Source organism: Epinephelus fuscoguttatus, linkage group LG18, assembly GCF_011397635.1.
Source record: "Epinephelus fuscoguttatus linkage group LG18, E.fuscoguttatus.final_Chr_v1".
NCBI lineage: Eukaryota > Metazoa > Chordata > Actinopteri > Perciformes > Serranidae > Epinephelus > Epinephelus fuscoguttatus.
Window position 1 is genome coordinate 14,161,469 of NC_064769.1, and position 22,790 is coordinate 14,184,258.

The window sequence follows — 22,790 nt, forward strand, 5'->3', positions numbered from 1 at the left end:
TAAGTGTGAAGTGTGAATGTGAAAACATTATCTATTACATTTGTTTCTTTCCTCTGTTTTCTTGTAGATTGTTAAACAACTCTTTCAGCTTGTATCTGTTTACATGTGGAAGGAACCATTAGCTGAGAAGAACCACGAGGAGACGGCTGAAAAAGAAAAGGGGGTAACACAGCAGTACTACATAATAATATATGTACTTCAAAGTAGGGCTGGATGATAAATATAATAGTTTTTATCAAATACTTAGATGTCAATATTGTGACACTATTGTAGGGTTGACTAATAGTGCTTTAACTAAATGGTTACACAATAAGATTTTTTGAAATAATCATCAGTAATGTGGATATAATGACTAAGTAGGTAAAGGCAAATAATAGAACAGCTAGAACAGTTTGGTAAGTTCAGGAACAGTAACATCACTTTACTGTAAAGCAGCCCTTAAAACCAGAAAAAGACTTACACACTTAAAAACGAAATGTTATGACTATAACTTCTGTTCCCTGAAGGAGAGGAACGAGGTACGGCACATATATTATGGGATATCACAACCCCGCATGGCCTGTCTGAAGAAACCTCTATTCATGCCTTGAAGGCAGATGATCTGTGGTGACACATGTGAGGCCCCGCCCGCACATATATACCTGCATCGCCACAGTCATTCTTCTGTTCGATAGCCGCTCTTCACCGAGCCCAGCTGCGCAGCGGGGCAATCTAGTGTTGTACCTCGTTCCTCTCCTTCAGGGAACAGAAGTTATAGTCATAACATTTCGTTCCCTTTCAGTCGATTCACTCGGTACAGCACATATAGTATGGGACATGTATACATGCCCCGCAGAGCAGCCACCGAACCGGAGTCCACCTCCAGCACTCTAGTGCATCGTAGACCCAGCAGAAAGGACAGAGTGAGCCACCGAAGGGGCTGTCACATCCAAACGATAAAACTGGACAAAAGTGTGCGGTGATGACCAACTGGCTGCAGCACAGATATCACTCACAGATACCCCTTTAAATAAAGCCCATGATGCTGCCATGCCCCTGGTCGAATGTGCCCTCACACTGTGAGGCAATGGAAGACCCCTGCTGTTGTATGCTAGGGAGGTAGCCTCCACAATCCATTGAGAAAGCCGCTGCTTAGACAGAGCTTTACCCTTAGCCGGATTAGCAAAAAAGACAAACAAGTGGTCACATAAACGCACACTCTGTGTGCGGCACGGCGCATGACGGGCACAAGAAATGTAACCTCCTCTGCTCCTCGGAAGCAAACGGAGGGGAACAGAAGCTCAAAAGCTCAAACGTCATAGAGCTATAGGCTGCAGGGATAATCTTAGGCAAATATGCTACATTTGGGCGCAATGTAACCTTAGAGCCATCCGATGTGAACTGAGTACACGAGGGATGTACAGATAACGCATGAAGGTCGCCCACCTGCTTTGCAGAAGCCAAAGCGAGAAGTAGTGCTGTCTTATATGAAAGAAACTTCATATCTGTAGACTCAATAGGCTCAAATGGGGGTCCACAAAGCGCCTCAAGCACCAAAGCTAAATCCCATGAGGGAACACTGGGTTTAATCACAGGCCTCAGCCTGCGGACTCCCTTTAGGAAACACATGGCAAAAGGATCAGCACCTGGTGTCACTCCATCAAAACCAACATGGCATGAAGATATAGCGACCAAATAGACCTTAGTTGTGGAGAAAGAGAGACCCTTATCCAGCAGTTCCTGGAGGAATGTCAAAACATCCACAATAGAGCACTGAAATCGGAGTGCATTTCGGTCTTGACACCACTGCTCAAACGCCCGCCATTTGTAAGCATACAAACCCCTAGTTGACGACGCCCTCGCACTCTGGATCGTTGCCACCACACTTGGGGGCAGACCCTTAGCTATTAGATTGGACCTTTCAACAGGTAGGCATGCAACCGCCACAGCTCTGGGCGCGGGTGAACCACCTCCCCTCCCACCTGAGAGAGGAGGTCCCTGTGGAGGGGAAGCTGCCAGGGCCTCGCTGCCAGCAGACTTATTATCTCAGCATACCACGACTTCTCCGGCCAGTGAGGGGCCACTAGGATCGGAGAGAAACCCTGTCGGCGCACCCTCTCCAGAACTGACAAAATCATCTCCACAGGGGGAAACGCATACAGAAGTGTGTCGGGCCATGTGTGCGCTAATGCGTCCATCCCTAGGGGAGTGTTGTGGTCCGTCATGAAAAAGAACAGGGGGCAGTGGGTATTTGCTCTGGAGGCAAAAAGGTCCACTTCTGCCCTGCCAAAACAGTCCCATATTTGAGTCACCACCAATGGGTGCAACCTCCACTCCCTCACAAGAGGACCTCCCCTGGAGAGGAGGTCCAACCCCAGGTTCAGGTGGCCTGGGACATGGGTGGCTCTGAGAGACAGAAAATGAGCACTGCACCATAGCTTACATCTTTAACAGCCCGAGTGGCACTACAGCAATCATAGATGCCATCATGCCTAACAGCTGTAAAATCATCCGAAAACGTAGTTTGTGTCCCAACTGAAACTGAGCGAGGCAGCGGTGAAACGCAGCCACCCTGTGCTCTGACAGACGCATTCGGTTTGAAATCGAACATATTTCCAGCCCGAGAAAAGAAAACTGCTGACTCGGGGTCAGTGAATTTTTCCGTAAATTCACCGAGAAGCCCAGCGCTTGGTCCGATTGCGCTCAGTAGCTGTCTGAGTGTTAGCATTTTGAACCTGTAAGTTCGTAGATACTTGTTTAACATTCGCAGGTCTAAAATAGGACGAACTCCCCCCCTCTCTTCGGAACAACGAAATAGCAGCTGTACCAACCTTTGTTTGTCTCCGAAGCGGGAACATCTCGTATCGCTCTCTTGTTCAACAAGCTGTTTATTTCTTCCCTCAGTGCTGCAGCTACCTCGTCCCCTACAACTGTGATTGTTATAGAGTGGAAACGGGGTGGCCGGGCCCTGAACTGTAACCGGTAACCCATGGCAACAGTCCTCTCTACCCACAGTGAGACTGCGCATACGCGCCATTGAGGGAGGTGGACAGCTAGCTGACTGACCTGCAGCACTGTAGGGAATGAGCTGTCACCCCCTGGCGTGCCAGAGGGGAACGGCACCATCAGTTTTACCTGGTTTATTTGTTTGGTATTGTTTTGGGTACAAAACGGAACCTTTATTGAATTCAATAAATGCACATTTACAACATTCACACAGTGAACAGAAGGCACCAACACTGGGGCACTTGTGTGTGTGTGTGTGTGTGTGGGGGGGGGCTTGGGAGACTGTGTCAGGGGAGTGCAATGCTTCTCGTCCAGAACTAAACATGAACACGGCCTCTTTGGCGGCAACAGATGAGGGGCAGCAGTGTCTCCCTGCTGCTGTAGCCCCACTTGGCCCACTCCCGGAGCTAGGATGAGTGCGGCTTCATCCTCCTAGGCGCTGAACCCTTCTGGAGGCCTGGTGGCGGACCCTTGCTCCAAGCCGACTGGCGTGGGGTTTGGCCTGGCGCTTGCTGCTTCACCGGCTGGGAGCCCAAACTCACAGGTGGTGCTGCCCTCTTGGGGGGAGGCGGGGGTGTCAGCTTGGCAGGCTGCTTTGGTTTAGCATCACGTCTGGGGATGATGCTGCGCAGGGCTTCTGTCTGCTTCTTTCTCAGCTCAAATTTTTTCTGAATACCGTCAAGCGAATGTCCAAACAGACCTTTAGCAGACACTGGCTCATCCAAAGAAACAGCCCTGTCTCTCTCCGGAACGTCGGAAAGAGTCAGCCACAGGTGCCTCTGCGCAACCACTGTAGAAGCCATCCCTCTGCCCAGCGAGAGCGCTGCACAGTGGGACACGCAGAGGATGTAATCCGTAGCGACTCTAACCTGAGAAGAGGGGCCAGTGGACTGTCGGAAGGCATGAGTGACCCAAGCTCCGCCAGACATATGGCTTGATATGGCTGGAGCATAGTGACCGAGCTCAGTGCACGGGCCGTGCCTGCCTGTGCCTGGTAAATCTTCTCCAACTGCGACGCTGAGAACCTGCAGTGCTTGGATGGGAGGGTAATGGGGCCACCGACACCGTGGTTTTGGAGCCGAAAAGCGGGTCTGGTCAACCCTCCGCCTATGGAGCTGTCCCTGGCAGCCTATGCAGAGGGTTGACCAGACCCGCTTTTTCGGCTCCATTCAGGTCCAAATACTGTCCATAGCCAGGCACCGTGACGCGGGTAGACAGCGGCTTGTTCCACATCGAGGTTAGCTCCGCGACAAAATCAGGGAACAAGGGCAGACTGTTTTTAACAGTCGTCGGCTCGGGGGGAAGGAAAAAATCCCGCAAACCGCAACGGTTTCTGAGCCGGTGGGGGAGAGGGCCACTCCACCTCCAGCTTCTAGGCTGCACGGCGGTACAGTGAGAGGAAGGATGTGTCGTCCTGGTCAACCGACGCAGCAGCGGCGGCGGCGTACTGGCCCGACGATAAAGCCTCCTGTTCATCCTCCGACAAGCCATGCACGTCCAAACCGATGTCGAGCACGTCTTCGTCATCATGGCAAGCGGCTAGCTGAAGCGGCGGCTGGCTAGCGCCCTTGGAGGGGTCCGTTTCACACTCGGCTAACCCGTCAACATACTCCATTTGGTCCGCTCGGTCACCAGCAGGGACTTCGGCCAAAAGCTCCTCGCCGTCGGACTCAGACGAAGCTGGGTCCCTCGACTCGGAGAAGAAGAGGTCCTGCCGTGAAACGGTCGTCTTCCCCAGCACTTTCTCTACAAACGTGACCCGGCTCTCCAGGGTTGAGCTCCGGAGCTGGCGACAAGACGCACAAGACCCGGGCTCAATCAATGCCCTACTAGCATGGAGGATTCCCAGACAGACGGGACACGCTTCGTGCTGGTCCTTGTCGTGCAAATCGAAACCGCACCCCTGAGGACAGGGGCGAACAGAAGACTTCTTCTTCGCCTGTTTAGGCTTGGTGCTCATACCGAGACACGAAACCCTTCGATGAATAGTCCTCGAAAATACACACGAAATTAGCGCTCCGCGGGTAGCCGATGGCTAACACCAACAGTGGCTGTTAAGCTAATAACTAGCAGCAGCTAGCTAACCCACTCGGTAGAGGTGTTCTTAGAGAGGTGAAGAGAGTAAGAACTGAAGAATGACTGTGGCGACGCAGGTATATATATTTTTATATATATATATATATATATATATATATATATATATATATATAAAAAATATGTATGTGTGTGTGTGTGTGTGCGGGCGGGGCCTCACATGCGTCACCACAGATCATCTGCCTTAAAGGCGTGAATAGAGGTTTCTTCAGACAGGCCACGCGGGGTTGTGATATCCCATACTGTATGTGTTGTACCGAATGAATCGACTGAAAGGGAACACTTACCATATTATAATACCCAAAACACATTGCCCAGCCCTACTTTAAAGGCTTATGTACTTCTTACTATATAATGCTGTTACATAAGCAGTATAATTTCAATGTGTTACCATGTAAAACAAATGGTCCTCACAGTTCCATGGCATGCCTTGTCTGATAATCCCCATATAGATAAGTGTTTACGAGGGAAGTGCAGCTTTATCGGCAAGACATCCGTATAGGCCAATATTCGCCTTGTTGACTGCCATCAGCCTATTGGCAAATAAGATGGCATCCACCAAAGGCAGCGGCTGATGTTTTTCCGTTGCATCACGTCAATTTTGCACAGGCTAAGAAGCAGGGCTCGAGATTAACGGCGTCCCGCCATCCCAGGGACAATAGGAAACGTTTATGGGACAAACGGAGATCTTCCTCAGGATGCCTTCAGGACGAAAAGATGCAGTAAACTCACTATTGACACAGAAGGGAATGCACCCTGTTGTTTTCCTGATAACGCTACAATGTAAGCAACAAATCGGTGTAAAAATCGACAGAAGGGGAGCTAGTTAGCCGTTAGCAGCCGGTGGCCGCAACTGCTGACAGAGGTTGCATGGAGTTACTGTGATGCCTTGAAGCTCTTTTCAGTAAAAATCAGTATTAGGCAAAGGTAAATTAAAACATTCTTATGATGTGTTCAAATGTTATCTTGTTGAAGTATTTTCTTAAGAGAAAATTATTCTAAAAAATAAAATAAATACAGTTGTATGAAGTCTAAATTTGTTGGTGTTTTCACAGCAATATAAAGTAGATACTAGGGAGGGGATTATGATATATTTAATATAGTAAAAGGGCTTTTAAAGCAGTTATTTTTGAAACCTAATGTTTTTCATGTGAAAGGTTATATTAAAAGTTTTTTCATACATTTGTATGAATAAATTTGTGCTCATTCAAAGATGGCATGATGAAGGGCTTTAAAACTATCAGTTATTTTTCATAATGTACATTTCTTTGTTTCCCTGGCAAAAATAACAGCAAAAACAAAATTAAAAAAAATAAAAACATTGGTATAGGCTAACGGACAAACTGTTATTTTGAACATCAGTATCAGCATCAGCCCAGAATTTCAGGGTGCATCCCTAGTGTTTACTCGCATTGTAGCTACTGATGTGCTGCCTGAAAAACAAAGCCAAAGTGATCAGTGAGTTTGTGTATATGAAAAATAGGACAGCCATTCTTGTTTTCCATCCAGTATTGGAATAACAATTTACAGCCAACATTTTAAAGGTTTGAGCTATCCCAACTCTATTGTAGCTGGCAACCTTCAACTTAAAGCTATGTGACCTTATTTAGTTAACATAATCAATGCATAATTTAGTATTTAGGCATCGATAATGTGTTTTGACAGTTGTGAATGAATGCAGTAATCCAAGAGTCAGAGAATGCTGTGTTTAGGAACAAGTGAAATTCACTCCTGGCAGTCATGAAATTGAAAACAGCAGGGCTATGATAGAACAGATGGGCCTGTTCTCCATGGTGGGTGTGGGATGAGAGGTGGAGAGGACAGAAAAATAACAACAAATTTAATTAGTGTCACATCACAGAGAGCATTCATAGAAAATATAACCCTACAGTTTAATATGATAATTATCATTCCTAATCACCTATCTATATGTCATATATGTCACTATTATTGCACATTGCAACATTTACTTGTATATTTACTTGATGACGGCTGTCGGAAAACTGTTTTTTCCCCATTTCATGTTTCACAGAATCCTGGCAGCTATGATGAATGTATTCCCATTGGTGATTTTTCCTTTGACCCACACAAGCTGATCTGCTGTTCTTTGGAGAGTGGGAACATCCTCTCCCATGGCTCAGGAGGAAAAGGTTACGGCTTGGCAACCACTGCCATCACATCTGGCTGTTTCATTTGGAAGGTAAAGACTGGTGTCTACATAAAGAAAAATAAACTCATGCAGCTTAGCTTTCTTTGTTGGTTATTGTCCAGATTTTACCACAGAAATGTTCCAAGATGTTGCGATGTTTAACAAACTGACCTAGATGTCTCTCCTCAGTTCTACATTACCAAAGAGAACAGAGGCAACGAGGGCACATGTATTGGTGTTTCACGCTGGCCAGTCCGAGATCACAACCACCACACTACCACTGACATGTGGCTGTATCGTGCCTATAGTGGCAACCTGTACCATGGAGGGGAACTGGTCCGCACACTTCCTTCCTTTACCCAGGGTGACACCATCACCTGCATCCTGGACATGGAGGCTCACACCATATCATTTGCCAAGAATGACAAGGTCTGATTGAATATTCACAATAGTCAGTATTCAGAGGTTTTACTCTTATTGACTGATGTGTTTTTCTGCAATATTTGCGTGTTTGTCTTTTTCTGCTAGGAGCCAAAGTTGGCATTTGAAGGTGTGGTTGCCACTGAACTGTACCCCTGTGTATTGTTCTATAGCAGTAATCCTGGAGAGAAGGTACTGGATATATTGTTCATACTATAGGCATTTACTTCCCATGTGTGAAGCCTGTGTAGGCAAGGCATTAGTGTCTTTTTACCATTTTCATATCAGAAAACGTCTGCGTGCATCTACAGTGAACAAAGAATCCAAATTATCTGTTTGCGAACTCTCATATAATTTATGCAGAATAATTAAAGTCGCATTTATCCAGTTGTATGGTCAGTACTCTCCAGCCGCACCAACAATAAGAACTGCTGATCTTCCACTGCCTCGATCAGTTAGTTGGTCTTTGGAGTCACCGCACATAAACACAAAGTAACTAACTTTTGCATAGTAGTGTGTAAAACAAATGAAGATGGGTTTTCTCAGCTTTTTCAGCAGATTCCCTGAAATTTCACATACATCAGTTTTATTTTGAGAACACTGTGTAGCACAACAAAATTATGCCTCTGTATTTCTCCCAGGTGACACTGCGTGACCTCCAGATGCGAGGCATGCCCAGTAACCTACTTCCCGGGGAGCCTCTCTGCAGCCCTCGGACCACGGTGCTGCTGGAATCCACAGTGCAGCTCCTCCGTAGGCTTCATCAGTGTGACCAGTGGTCCTCGCACATCAACCAGTACATCCACTCCCACCTGGAGCTCATTGGTCCCCTGCTGAGAGAGGATGACTTGGGAAGCTTCAGTTCAGGTCAGATACAGCTTAAGCATTGTTTATTATTAGTTTCTGAATGTTGTTTATTTCATACACAACAAGCATTTTTAAACATACACCTCTGCATGAGAATATTTTTAAAATTATTATTATTTCTGGAGCATTTAAAGGGATTGTTTGGATTTTTTCAAGTGAGGTAGGGGTACTTCAACACAGTCTGTATATTACTTACTGTAGATGTCTGTTGGTATGCCTCCAGTTTGTAGAAGCAGGCGGGAGTGCCAACACAGAAGCTAACCAATGCACTGCTGTGGATGGTGGCAGCAGCGAAACATATTTTAGCCACCTAAAAAAGAAATCCATCAGTTAAAGTGCATGCTATATTCAGAGTATTTTCACCGCTCTACCTGGCTGTCAGACAGCCTGTTCCAATGGAGAAGCCGTTAAGGACTTCAGTTCCCCATCTACGCTCTCCTCAAAGCCACCAGACTCCATTGACAAAAATATTAATTTTGACTTGCTGAAGACGTGAGCTGCTGGTCTGCCAAAGCCTTGGTCATTAAGTTAGTGTGACTTTGGCACTTTAAAGGGTTAGTTTGGATTCACCAAAGTCACGCAATAATACAAACAACATCGAGGCAGCGTTAGTCCAACAGCTCCTTTGTTCAGCCATATTAAATCACTGAATTTCACAATCAAGTCTGGCACTGAAGAGAGTGATTTAATGGTTTAATTTCCCTGTCAAGAATCGCAGTCTGACAGCAATGTAAAGCAGGTAAAATATTCAAAATATTGTGTACACTTAAATTGATATTGATTTGTTTTAGGTGGGACGTTTTTTAGATGGCTTAAATATGTTTTGTTGCTGCCCCCTCTGTAGATTTACATTACTTAGCTTCTGTGTCAGATTTCAGCCTGTTTCTCTAAACAGATCCTATCTATTCCCTGGGTTATTCTGTTGTGTAGCCACCCTCATTGTTTACCTAAATCTCTGATGCCCTTTTATTTTATCCAGGCTCATAGTATAAACCCACCAGTATGCAAATCTGTTATCACAAATAATTTCTAAATAAATTCTAAATCCTTTAACAAGCTGGCTTCACATGGCTGATACACTACATCTCGGTTACATTACATACAGTACCCTCCCTGAGGTATGCAGTTTAATTTTCTCTTTAATTAATTTAGGTTTCACATTACCTTTCAATTATGTGAAACTAAAATCAAGTCAGCGGTAACTGTCAATCACAGTCTGGCTACACTGGACTGAGGAATAAACAGCAGGTGCAAAGAACAGCTGGATGAAAACCAGCTGTGTTGGTTCGGTACATCTGTAGCTTGAGCATCTGTCACTGACTGTTTTAGAATATCCAGTATTTGAAAATCAATATTAATCATGTCACGTTTATAATATGTTTTATCCTTATAAAGCAGATTGTATTCGTAGCTCTCACTTGTCAGTCTTTGTTTTCATCTGACTGTCATACATCCTCCTCCAGGCCTCGGTCCCACACACTTTGAGACAGAAGAGGATGGAAGAGACAGAGCTGCTGCTGGTGACGACACAGGGGATGTGTTGGCACATCGTCGATACTTGTCAGACGCCAAGCTGGCTGCTCTTTGCACTGAAGTGTGGCCGGTGTTGGCCCTGATCGGAGGAGTGGACAGTGGTCTCAGGGCTGGAGGTCTGTGCCTGCACAAGCCCAGTGGGCGCAGGGCCATTCTGCTGGGAGTCCTGAAAGAAGGAAGCTCCCTGGCCAAGCTTCAGTGGGAGGAGGCTGACCTCTCTGTCAGGTATTACAGATATATATTCATATGCCCAGTTATTTATGATATGATATGTCTTTGCATATGTTTCTTAAATGATGACTTTCATTAACTTCCATTAAACAATTCTTATATTTTTCTTGTCTTGATCCTTTCAGCATGATTATTACTCTGTATAATTCTTTTCTGTTAGTGTTTATTTTTCCTTCTCTGTAATCTGTCTAACATCTTACTTTATTTTCGTCATTTACCCCCCTGATCTTACTTTCTTCTTGCTTCCTCCTCCTCATTCTTAAATCCATTAACCCCTATTGAATCCGTCCTGGTGTCACTCCATGCTGTATCTGTGGGTTCTTCCCATCCTTCCCAATAACTAAGCTCCATGAATTCTTGGTCACCCAGCGACACGCCGATCATCTCGTTGGAGCCCTGTGACATATCCTGCTGCGATGTCACCCCGCTTGGAGGCCTCAAACCTACAGTGTTGTTAGATCTTATTTATTTGATGGGGCTTCTGGAGGAGCAGGGATGGCTGGGAGCTCATCCAGGCTCCAACCCCAAAAGGAAATACTCAGAGGAGAACATGAAAGAGAGTGAGATGAATTGCAGTGTCGATTCAGACCCCTTCCCATCGCCATCCTCAACCAAAGAAGCCACAAAGATTAGTGACCAACAGGAGTTGACCTGTCTACCCCAAACATCCCAAACAATGGATGCCTTTGCACATGAACTGAGAGCAGTTAGAGTCTCATACCTTCTCACTGGAGCTTTAAAATCCCTGACTGTCATTTTTAGTTGCGAGAAGCTATCAGATTTGCTCCTGGTGCCTAAACTTGACCCTTCCAACTCCTCAATGAGTCCCATCTCCAGCCCAAACCCTGACCAGGCTAAGGCCAGCAGCAGACAGTGGGATGAGAGTGCTGAGTTGAGATCGGTGCTGCAGTACGTGGTGCAGAGCATGGTGAAGTGGGCAGTCAGGCCCTGCCCCATCAAACAGAGCGTGTCTCTTGTCGACCTGGAAAGGGCTCAGGTTATGATCTACAAAGGAGCCCTTAGCAGACTGCAGGAGGACAAAGAACACAAAGGTATCAGGATTTCTGGATTAAATTAAAGATACTTTGATTGTTATTTTTCATAAATTATACTGTGTTGCAGAGCTATTGATTTGTTTTGACATTGAATGAAGAAATAAATAACATAGTGATATGGAGGCTACATACTATGAATATTTCATTGTTTGGCCTTTGCAGTGAAAGGACTTAATTGGTATTAGGGTCGCAACCAATGATTGTTTTCATTATTGCTTAATTTTCTGATTATTTTCCGATTAATAGTTTGGTCTACAAAACCTCATAAATTATGAAAAATGCCCATCACAATCTCCCAGGGCCTAAGGTGATGACTTCACAGAGGATTGGACGATCACTCACCTTGACAAAATCAAAAAAGACTTGCAACATGACTTGAACACCAGTGACTGGTGACTACACTTGCGCTTGAGCCTTTTGACTTGAAAACACCGGATACCTTCCCCTAAAACTATATTATTTAAAAAGTGTACCATGAATCAAATTCTTGAATCAGTCAACATTAATATTATTTATTCCCAGCAAGTTGACACTTAATTCCCCAGATCCACCTTGATTAAACCAATCTGACGGCATCCAACGAAGTTGTAGGAAGAATTATGATGAATTTATAAAATATTACTGAGTGCCAGTGGAAAATAATGATTCCAAAGAAAATTTGGTCACGTACAAAAACTAGGCAGTGGTCAACAGAAATTAATCGCAGTAGATAAAACATGCAGGCCAAAAATTACAGACAGAGATCAACTTCCAACTTCGATCAACATTTGACATTGCACAAAGAGCAGTAAGTCAAGGCTAATATTAATATAGTTAGCAGGCTGATTAGTTTACATTATTACTTGATTACGACTTGTTTGGGACTCAAAACTCAAAGTTAAGGACTTGGGACTTTACTGTCTTGACTTGGGACTTGCAAAACAATGACATGGTCCTATCTCTGAAATGTTCTTGTTTTGTCTGAAAAGATATTCAGTGTACAATAATGTTAAGACAAAACAGAAGCTTTAAACCCCTCCTTGGAGAAGTCTGTCGATCAACTTATCATTGCAGCTCTAGTTGGTGTATACTTTTTTTTTTTTTTTTTTTTTTGCCTGATGAAGACCCGATAGAGTTGAAAGCTTGCAGCTTTGAGCCAAATAAAAGCGGGAGCTTAAACTCGGTGTGCGGACACTTTCCTTCTTTTTTGATTTCACTTGTTTGTCCTGCACCTGGCACCTAATATGGTCTTTGGATGTGCGCACAGCCCTTCTTCTTTGTTTTAAACGTACTATTAGCACAGCTTTTAAAAGAAAAATGTTGAAAAGCTATGATATGTTAATAATGACCATTGAGACCTGAAAGACTTGCACCTTGACTTGCAATTTGCAAAAAGACTTGTGACCTGACTTCAACTTGTCCTTACAAACTACGAAGTTGGACTGACAGACGTTAAAGAAGCTCTGTTTTATTGTATTTAGGGTCAAAATAAAAAACCTAATAATAAGTATTTGGTATGATCTAGTCTTCCTCTCTTCTTTGTCCTTGCAGAATCTGGCCACCACTTGTCCTCTCAGCCCATTTCCAAGTCCTCCAGCTCTGTGTCCTTGTACAGCGCGGGTTCAGAAGGCACTGCCATCTTTGGCCAATCAAACAGAGCCTCTGCCTCATCCTCTAATACTGACTTGGCATCCTCTCTGCCAGCAAGCCTGCAGGCAGATGGCCTTGATAATTTCAATCCTTTCTTCCCCATCAGCCTCCTCCAGTGAGTACAGAAATGGTTAATCATGAATGATTTTGTTTGGATTTAACTGTTTATGGAGTAATTCATACTAAATGCTTAGTCCAGCACATTCTCAGAAACATATTGAATGGACACAAACACAATAACTAGAGCTATCCTCATTTTTCATGTTGTACTGATTACTACAGACCTGTATCTTTTGGCAGCAGCAGCTTTTCTGAAGTCCAGGGAATGGGTGAGTTAGGATGTATATGAAACAAGAGAGCAACGATTCTGCCTACACTGTCTTTAACCTCAGCTGCAGCGCCGCCTGCTTGTTTTTCTCCTAACCCAGCCAGCTGACCAGAGTGTCAGTGTTTTCCTGCTTTTCAGAATCACACAAACAGACAGCATCAGTGCTTTATAATCAAACCATAGACTGTATATAAAGATGGACAAAGTGTCTCTGCATCCTGTCACTGTACAAAAATGAAGCCAAAATATCCTGAATAAGGCGGAGCCAGAGTCTAGACAATAGCAATCTCTGTGGTACTGAGTTCCTGTCCATACACGGGTCCAACCAATCACAAGCAGTACCATTGATTGTGAGCACACACAGCTGTCAATCATGATGTCACAGCCCCTTATATAAAACTAAACTTAACTAATTAAAACCAAACTTATCAGAAAAACACTTGAACATACATCAGTGTGGGGCGGTATCTATTACGTATACTGCAGCCAGCCACCAGGGGGCGATTGAGATGTTTTGGCTTCCCTTTTGGGGAGCTGTCATGTGTTCCATCTTTATTATACAGTCTATGAATCAGCAAGAAAGTACAATCGAAACCCTCCAATGAGGAGAGTTTTGACAAGAGTAACTACCACAACAACAAATACCAGGCTTTATCATAATGTCATGATTCATGTCTTTGACATATAAGGACACATGCTTGATTTATGGTGATGTTTTGGCTCCAAGTGTAAAATCAGGTAAATGAAACGCACCTTATTCATTCAGTGTAGCACCACATGCACTGTGTTATTACTTTACATACTGTATCTTCACTCCCTCCAGGCACATGGTCTTAACTCGGTTCCCCACGCTTACGGGCCTGGTTAGCGCTCCCCCCGTGCTGCATCCTTGCTTCAGCCTGGCCAGCTCTGCTTCTTGTGATGCCTTCACAGAGCAGCAGACTAGCTTCATGGAACCAGGTCCTTGCAGCACACAGGCCAGAAGCAGCCTGGGTAAGAACAAGCACAGAGATGTTAATGGGGGAAAGAACATCAACATATAGAGGCAAAAAAGAGAGATAATTAAATGTTTCTCCTGATTTAAAATAAACAACAGATTGTGTTAAATAGAATAGCTCCACTAGTCGTTGCAGTCCTGCAGGTCAGTTCATTCTTCAACAAATTTTTTCCCCATGCTGGCTTCATATCACTAATACATATTACATATAACGACTAATTTAGATTAAACATGAGTACCAGACATAGATGTACAGTATGATTACTGAGTGGGACCTGTCTGTCTCTTGCATGGTCTTATATGTTCAGCTATTTGTGTCAAAACAGCATGTGTTTTGCTTTGCTGTTAGACAGATATCTTTAAATCAAATGCATGCATGCCACAGTTTGTGCACTCACATGCTTGGATGCCACCATTTTTTTCATCATCAATTATGTTGGTTTTTATTTTTGAACAGTCCTGGGAAGTCCATTATACTAAAGGTCATTCCTTTGTTTTAATGGCTTAGGATACATTAGGACTAAGAGGGTTTTAAGGTTCAGTCATTCATTGTGGATATAAAAGCTTAATTTAATAGGTGTACTTTGGTTGGAGCAGCTTTTTGTGGTCTGTAAATGAGTAAAGCAGAAGATAAACTGAAGGGGGAAGCAAACAAAATGTGAAACCAATTTATTGTTCTGATACATTTCACTATAGTCTGCACATATGAACATTTTACAGAATGAAGCTGTGGGCTTGTTTTTGTTTTCTGTTTTATTTTTTATTTTTTTTGTTCGTGCGTGTGTGTGTGTGTGTGTGTGTGTGTGTGTGTGTGTGCGCGTGTGTGCGTGCGTGTGTGTGTGTGTACTTTCCCTTTTCTCCTCAACCACCAGAGCGGACACAAATGTTTGTCACCAGTCGGTTGCTAGAAATGGGATTCTCTGTGAGACATATCTACTGGGCCATGGAGGCAGCAGGTACTGCTTTGTGAAGAGTGTCTGATATCACTAAATCTTCTGCATCATGTGCTTTCTATTTTAAACATCTGTCTCTCATTGTGTCCTGCAGTCTTTAGTAGTAATTTTGTATTTCATAGATACAAGAAAGTATTAGTTTAAGAGTTAACATGATGCTGTTAAGTATGGTGGATATCAACTGAGGCTTCAGAGTTGTATAACAGTGCATATTGTTATTTTCCTGTTTTAAAAATAACAAGCCTCAGTATATAAATGTGTGTCATATATTTGATGTATATTATTGTTTGTAGGATGTTCAAAGAGCATATGTTGTTTTTGTTGCTTTTCTACGTCAAAACAATCTGTACCTCAGAGACTGCACTTCCCGGAGCAATGTATCTTGATGGATAGCTTTCAGATTTTACCCATTTCTCTTGGGGAAAAAAAAGAAGGAAAAAATCATCCAAGTCCCTAAACACTGTGTCTCAAATTCCTACAATAATACATTTTGAATTTACTTGCAAATAAAATTCTCGCAAAAATGTTGCACACGGAATATGCCGGCTTTAAGGTAACCAAATTCTGATTGTTTTCTCAGGCATGGCATCGATAGACATTGTGATGTTTTCAGCATCACGTTTGATCTCAAGCTCCCCACACTATTCAAATTTTAGTCCTTCCCTCACTTTCTGTTTCACAAAAGTCACACACTTACCCAGGAAAAACACTTAGAGCAGATGACCTCAGACAGTACACCTCAGCATGATCATCTGGTGATGATGTCCAACACAAATTAGGGAATGCAACACTCCATGATCCATCTTTTCTTTTTGAACTCTGACAGTTCAACTTCCCTGTGGTCCCTCCCAGATGTAGCAGGTGACTTGGACTCTCAGACCATCGAGGTGTTGGCCAGCTGGATGCTAGAGCACCCCCTGACAGAGGAGCAGCAGGCAGCCGAGTCAGCAAGACCGGAGGGTGCTCCTGACACGCCGTCACCAGATGGGCCAGAGACGGTACAATGTCCCGAGCGGCCCACCAGTCACCCCAATGAAAGGTCAGGGATTTGAACAACAGACAGACATTTTTTTATTTGATACTGGCATTATGTTACTTTCATTGTTATAAATGCAGCCAGCAGAATGATGGACTGTGTGTTATGTTGTTAAAGTCTGTTGCCAGGGCTCGACTGGATAGAGAGGGAGAACTTCCTGGACGTCCACCTCACTAGGAACAGACCTCCTCCAGCACGGCGGCGACGCTCAGGCCCGAGTCAGAGGACCTCTTTCCGAAGGGCAGGTCAGAGTCACAGCATTGAACTAGAAATAAAATGTGCACATCAAAGCTCATGTGTTTGCAGACATTAAACACTGCTTCTGTTGAAACTGCTTCTATACTCATTTTCTTTATTACTCATACTATCGATACTACTTCCTCATGCTCTCTTCTTTTTGACAGTTGACACACAAACCACTGTAGTGTCCCCATATAGCCCCACCCCCGCATTTACTCACAATGCTGTTGTCTTGTCACTCGTCTAATTCACTCTGGTTGCATACAGGCTTTTGCAGCTCCATTTTGTTTTGTTTTTTTACTTGCTTTATATTGCATTAAATATGTGACCGTCTCAAAGGATTTTGAACATGCACACTGCCTTATTGTTTTCATTTCTGTAAAAAAGTTTCCCCAAATTTTCTCCTTGATATTGAAAATGGTAACAAATGTTGATATTTATATAAGGTTCTGTATCAAAATTTGAAATTCCAGTATTGTAACAACACTACTATACATTTACTGTTTGGTTTCATTTGAAGCAAACATCATCTTTTCAGACTTGCCATCACCCAACCCCCTCCCGCAGTTGTACCAACAACACAGCTCAGTCAGTGATTGGCCAGAGCAGGTGGAGTTTCATCCCTACTCTGCTGAGGAGGAGTCAGAGTTGGGCTACATGGATGACCCATACCATGAAGAAACTTATGAGGATCTGCTCACCCCTTCATTCTTCAGCTTGGAGAGAGACACGCTCCAGATAGTAGAGGTGACACACACACATGTTGTCATCACTAAGGCTGCATGACATAAAATAAAAATGCAATCTGTTATTACTCTGAATATGCAAGTCTTTATTCATTGTCCTTAATACTGTAAATATTGTCATCCATCTTATTACCCTCCTTTTAGGCCGGAGAAGAACACAGTCAGATGGTGAAGTGTGAACTGTGCAACACCCTCACCCTACAATTTAATAATCACATAAAGCGCCGTCACCCAGGTTGCGGTCAGAGTGCTGCACGCAAGGGTTATGACAGCACCGGGGCCTACGTTGATGTCTGGTTCAAAGGGGAGTGTGGCTCCAACTTCCCCTTCTACCTCCTCTGCAGCTCCTGCAGGGAAAGGTATCTGGCTGCAAACCTGAGTGACCCAAGTTCTAAATATGAAAGGTATAGTAGATCATACAGGAAATGATGGATGGCTCGTGACTGTTTTTTCTTCTATCATAAAGATTTAGTTGGTTAAAGTAAACTGATTGTAAGGCCTGTTTTTTTATCATTGTTATCATCCTTTGCTTCAGGATTAAAGGTCTGACATCTGATTTGATTGGCCAGTTGGACAGCACTTCTGATGGTAGGGAAGCTCACTTTCACTCTAAAGTGAACAATTTAATCTTTAAAATAATTTACAATGAATTGTATAATCTGAATGGTGCTTGTGTTTGCACAGATGACTGGGAAATGAGCCACCAAGACGAGTGCGACACAGACAAGCTGACAGGACTGGAGGACTTTGGGGTGTTGCTGAGACCACTGGGGCTGACTGAAAAGAAGCTGGTGCCAGACCCCATTGCCTTCACTGAGCCAGATCCCCTCGGAGCCCTGGTTTACAGCACAGCTGACCCTACAAAAGCAGTATCTCCCAAAGGTATTATGTTTTTTGTTTTGTTTTTCAGCTAGTTATGGTATACAGGGTTCCTATGCAAGTATGGAAAGTATGGAAAAGTATGGAAATAAATTTGATAAATTTCCAGGTATTAAAAAGTATGGAAAATGAAAAATAAAGTATGGAAAAATATTTATGTTTCCAGACTATTACCACTGTTCTAAAATACTGTTTTCTAAAATAGAAAATTAGGTATTTCCAAAAATAATTTAATCAATCCGGATTGTGTTTTATGCCGGGCCAAGCACAGTTTGTGTGAGAGCAAACATCTCAGAAAACATACCGCCCTGACATACATACCTGATTGACAAGTGGTATGTCCAGTCCGCTGCCCCATGACCCTCCTCCAGCCTCCCAGGTATCAAGTTTCACTCCAACACTGCACCTTCGACAAGAAGACAAGTTTCACGTGGTTCACAATGGGTAGGTGCAAGTTTTTGGATGGATGACTTCACAATACCGTATATAAATACTGGTTGGCCAAGGATTCCCAATTCACACACAGAGCTAGATGCAAGCTTTGTGTGAAATCGTTTGACATCGCCAACATGGGGGAGAAGGCGATTCTGAGCCACTTGAAAGGAAAAAACAACATCTCATTACTGCATCACTTGCACCCAGAGTCCCAACCTTTTTGCCTCAGCCCAGACATTGAACTTACCTGAGTTTTTATTTGCATGCCATTATGGTACTTGGCTATAATCGCCTATTAAGAACAATTAAATATGATGTGAAATATGATACACTAATATATTTACTCAGATGTTGCATATTCTCTGGAAAAAAAAAAAAAAAAAAACGCAGAGAAGTCTGGAAATTAGGGTATGGAAAAGTATGGAATTTTGAAATTCATCATTTTGCAACATGAAGTTGTTTAATGTGAAAAAATAGTCCACGTTACCTCTGCATGATTGTTGAGTCACTTTTTCTGCAGGTCTACCCTGACTCAAGGATAGTGTGACACCAAACCAACCACCTACAACCACAATTAATATTCTGTCATCCGCAAACCTCTAAATATGAGTTTCAGGCCATATTAGCAGCATTAGGTCACAATTACTCTGCAGCTAACTGTCCTCTTGTTCATGCTGCAGTGAATGTTTCTGTAAGTCTCTGATGAAAGATTTAGCCCACTTGTTGTAACACACACCCACATTCCCTCTGTGCTTGTTGGCAGCAAAAGAGTCCAACCACAGTCAAACTTACTGCAGCATAGTGACTCATCACTCATTTATCATAGCTGGGCATCTGAAGTACACATAATGTACTCCCAGTTGTCCCATTTGATCCAGTATTTTGACTTTTTTGCATGCCCACACAAGATGGTGTATAAAATGTGAGTTTAGCGAGATGTATCAGGAATTAGTCCAGTGATTTACCATAAATGCATCCCCTTTGATATGTGTTTTTCCTCACCAGGGAATGCCCTTGTTGAGCAGAAGACCTCTCTGAGTCTTGGACAACAGGCAGTATCACTGAGGGACTCTCATGACAGATTGAAAGCTTTAAGAAGAGTCACCTCCACAGCCCAGATTCTGCTAGCTTACAGCATGGTGATGAGAGCACTGTCTCAGACTGCTTCCAGGTACATTTGACCGGAGTATTTCATATTGTTAATCAGTTTATTTCACCAGTTTATTGTGGTTTTAAGACTCTTCTTTTGTCTTCCTTTCCAGCGCATCAGTGTGTAGCCACTCTAACGGACTAGAGTCCTTGGGTCTGGCAGATATCCGCATCCTGGTGCGTTTAATGACTCTAGCAGCTGGGGGCAGGGCTCACACCTGTGTGGACAGACAGCCAGGTGCAAAGGGGGTGGCGACAGAGCGCAACAACTCCACCTGCCTCAGCTTCCTTACCTCAGCCATCGGCAGTGTGGTGTCCCACAGCCCAACTGCTTACAGGCAGCTAGTGGAGATATGCACTCAGGTCAGTTTTCTTCAGTTAATCCACTCATTATAAATACTGCACATGCTAATTACTAGTGCTGGGAGATATGATCTAAAATCACAGCACAGTAACTATATCACTATATCAGAACTATATCACAAAATGCCCTGATTGTCTTTGATGACAATAAATGAAATAATGTTTTAATACATCAGTAAATTACACATCTTTTTTGTGCTGCTTACTTTTATTTAATTGTCTGAATTATTTACAGACCTCTAAAAATATCTGGTTAGATAACAGTCGTCATAGCTTTTCTTAGTTTACTTGTATGTGAATCAGGCCATGTATTTATTAGAAACTGCAATGAGAGTGAATTTAGGTCAGTACAATCTTAGTAATTAATAAATTTGGTTTATTTTTCAGCCCTACTAATTACAAATGATGAAATTATGATCCATTTAAACATGTAATCATCCTGGATTTGAAGGATTATTGAATTGTGAACATTGTAACTGCTAGCAAATGGATGGAAATTCTAAAATACATTTTTAATGTTACTGCCTGTAGGACTTAATGGCAGCAGCTACAGGGGTGAACATTGGGGCCATCACTGACCCGCAGCAGAGAGGATGTCTTAGCTCCAGTCTAGCAGCTGCAGTCCAGGGAGCCCAGCAACAGAACAGCTACAATGAGCAGACGCCACCTACATTCCTGGTCACACAGAATCTGGTGTCCCTGCTAACTGAGAGGGGTGTTCACTGCTACAGCCCAGATAAGACTGACCACGAGGCCACTGGTGAGAGGAAGTAATTTACTCAAGTAGTTGTGTTGTTATGTGTAGTTACTTACTACAGTGTTTCAAATGTTGTGATTTTACTCATAGTAGCTCTCCTCTGCATATGTGACCTAGATCCAGGAAACCAAGGGGTGTCTTCTTCATCCTTGCCTCCTTCCCCTTTACCCCACCTGAGTGCCAGAGTGGGCCCTCTGGAGCTGGCTAATGCGTTGGCAGCATGTGTCCTGTCCGCCAGGTTGACCAGTAGACACCGCCAGTGGGCAGCACAGCAGCTGGTGCAGGCTTTGGCTGCCACGGGAAGGGACAGTCCTCATAGGCCCCAGTCGTACAGTGACCTGGCTGGAGACCTGCGCAAATGTCCCCTCAAGAGGCTGGAAGGACATTACAACAAGGTGAGGGACTTGCACTGTAATCTGCATTATAACATTTACTTCTAAAACAGAATAGTGTTGTTTATACCCTTCTTGTTGTAACCTTATTGGCCAGATAGTGTTTCCTTGGTTCTCACAACAGGATGAGATGTTTTTTGGTTTGTTTTTCAGAGTTTAGCTTAGAAACTCAGATTTTTTAAAGCCAGCGCATCCATTATTTATGTAAACACTGCAAATGTTTATTGTTTATTGTTAATGTTTATTTAACAGCACTCCAAAACAGCAATCTAATGAGTAGCTTGAAACATTTTTTAGGCATTTCTGGTTTATTTTGATAGAGAGATAGAGAGCAAAGAACTGGAGACAAAACTTTTTTTTTTTTTTTTTTTTCTAGTACACATAGATCATAAACCCATGGATATAAAAACGATTCATTGCAATCGGTTGAGAAATATAAAAATAACAGTGCTTTTTATGTTTAATTTGGTGCTCACCCTCACACCACTACTGTCCCTGTCTGCGACCAGTTTGGCTCCACCCACAAAATACGTAATCTCTATTTACAAACATATAAAGGGTCTATAGCATCAGCTCGCTTAAGTCGTGTACCAAAAATTTGGCCGCCTCTCTGAGTTGTTGTTCCAACTTGAGGGGGTGTTCATGTGATTTTTCCCAGTCGGGGACTTGTTTTCTGATTATTCCAACACCACATGAATGCACGATCAGCCTTCATGATATGTGCTGTACCCACTGAGCCTTTAATTATAGCTCTAATCATTTCTGTGCAGAGCTGCAATTGGTTGGAAATGAGAATTACTGTCTGTAAAACATCCAGCAAGACAGGGACTATTTTAGTAGTCATTTTATTTAGAACATTCTTTGAGAAATAGACAAGTAAGAAAAATCAACTGAGAACTTGGCCTCTGTCACATTTCAGTGTTAGCTGGACTGGGGACAGATCTGGCATTTCTCAACCTATAACCAGACAACTCTGGTGACTACATAAAAAGAAGCTTTTCATTATCTCTGTTCTGTTCAGGTGACCAGCTGTTCCTGGAACAGTGACCAGAGTTTGCTGGCTACATGCTCTCAGGACAAGGTGGTGCAACTGTGGAGCATCAGCCAGAACACAGTGGAATTACAGACCACCTTCTCCTGCATTACCAGGTTTGTCTGCTTGTGTAAATACTGTATTGTCCAGTAAGAGTTTTAAACGTGTTAGGCTAATTTGAAAAGATTATTCATCCATATTTATATCATTAAACTGGAGATCACTTCCACACATATTATGAAAAGTTAATGGCAAGTTTCTTGGTTTTTGTAGATGAGGCAAGAGAGATTTCTGAAGATCTTACAGAGGGGCTGCTATGTCAAAAAAACTGGGAGTACTTGTACCTGTAAGCTTTTCCTTCCTCTGACTCTCTCTCTCTCCAGTAAGACAGACAGATCAAGCAGTGAGAGGGCCGCTCGATGTCAGCTAATGTCACCTGTATACTGGAGTACGGGAGGAAACTTTTTGGCTGCCCCAGAGAACAAACACATCAACATCATGAACATCAGGGGTAAGTCT

The 22,790-nt window shown here is 43.4% G+C and overlaps 1 protein-coding gene across 8 annotated transcripts in view; it reads left to right on the top strand.

Moving 5' to 3' along the window:
• LOC125905543 (probable E3 ubiquitin-protein ligase HERC1) overlaps positions 1 to 22,790 on the top strand; it is a 55,540-nt gene that overhangs the window by 20,385 nt on the left and 12,365 nt on the right. For 4 of the 8 annotated variants that reach the window (XM_049603551.1, XM_049603553.1, XM_049603554.1 and 1 more), the window contains exons 34-55: positions 68 to 163; positions 7,112 to 7,279; positions 7,418 to 7,657; positions 7,757 to 7,840; positions 8,290 to 8,515; positions 9,979 to 10,273; positions 10,625 to 11,331; positions 12,865 to 13,078; positions 14,115 to 14,284; positions 15,161 to 15,244; positions 16,094 to 16,280; positions 16,395 to 16,522; positions 17,056 to 17,264; positions 17,408 to 17,667; positions 17,799 to 17,851; positions 17,948 to 18,145; positions 19,583 to 19,748; positions 19,840 to 20,089; positions 20,621 to 20,849; positions 20,964 to 21,241; positions 22,260 to 22,387; positions 22,655 to 22,782. In XM_049603551.1, the coding sequence (XP_049459508.1) occupies positions 68 to 163; positions 7,112 to 7,279; positions 7,418 to 7,657; positions 7,757 to 7,840; positions 8,290 to 8,515; positions 9,979 to 10,273; positions 10,625 to 11,331; positions 12,865 to 13,078; positions 14,115 to 14,284; positions 15,161 to 15,244; positions 16,094 to 16,280; positions 16,395 to 16,522; positions 17,056 to 17,264; positions 17,408 to 17,667; positions 17,799 to 17,851; positions 17,948 to 18,145; positions 19,583 to 19,748; positions 19,840 to 20,089; positions 20,621 to 20,849; positions 20,964 to 21,241; positions 22,260 to 22,387; positions 22,655 to 22,782 (4,498 nt within the window). Of the gene's footprint in view, positions 1 to 67; positions 164 to 7,111; positions 7,280 to 7,417; positions 7,658 to 7,756; positions 7,841 to 8,289; positions 8,516 to 9,978; positions 10,274 to 10,624; positions 11,332 to 12,864; positions 13,079 to 13,245; positions 13,293 to 14,114; positions 14,285 to 15,160; positions 15,245 to 16,093; positions 16,281 to 16,394; positions 16,523 to 17,055; positions 17,265 to 17,407; positions 17,668 to 17,798; positions 17,852 to 17,947; positions 18,146 to 19,582; positions 19,749 to 19,839; positions 20,090 to 20,620; positions 20,850 to 20,963; positions 21,242 to 22,259; positions 22,388 to 22,654; positions 22,783 to 22,790 lie in introns of all 8 variants that reach the window. The other 4 variants (XM_049603556.1, XM_049603557.1, XM_049603558.1 and 1 more) reach the window with 4 other exon arrangements.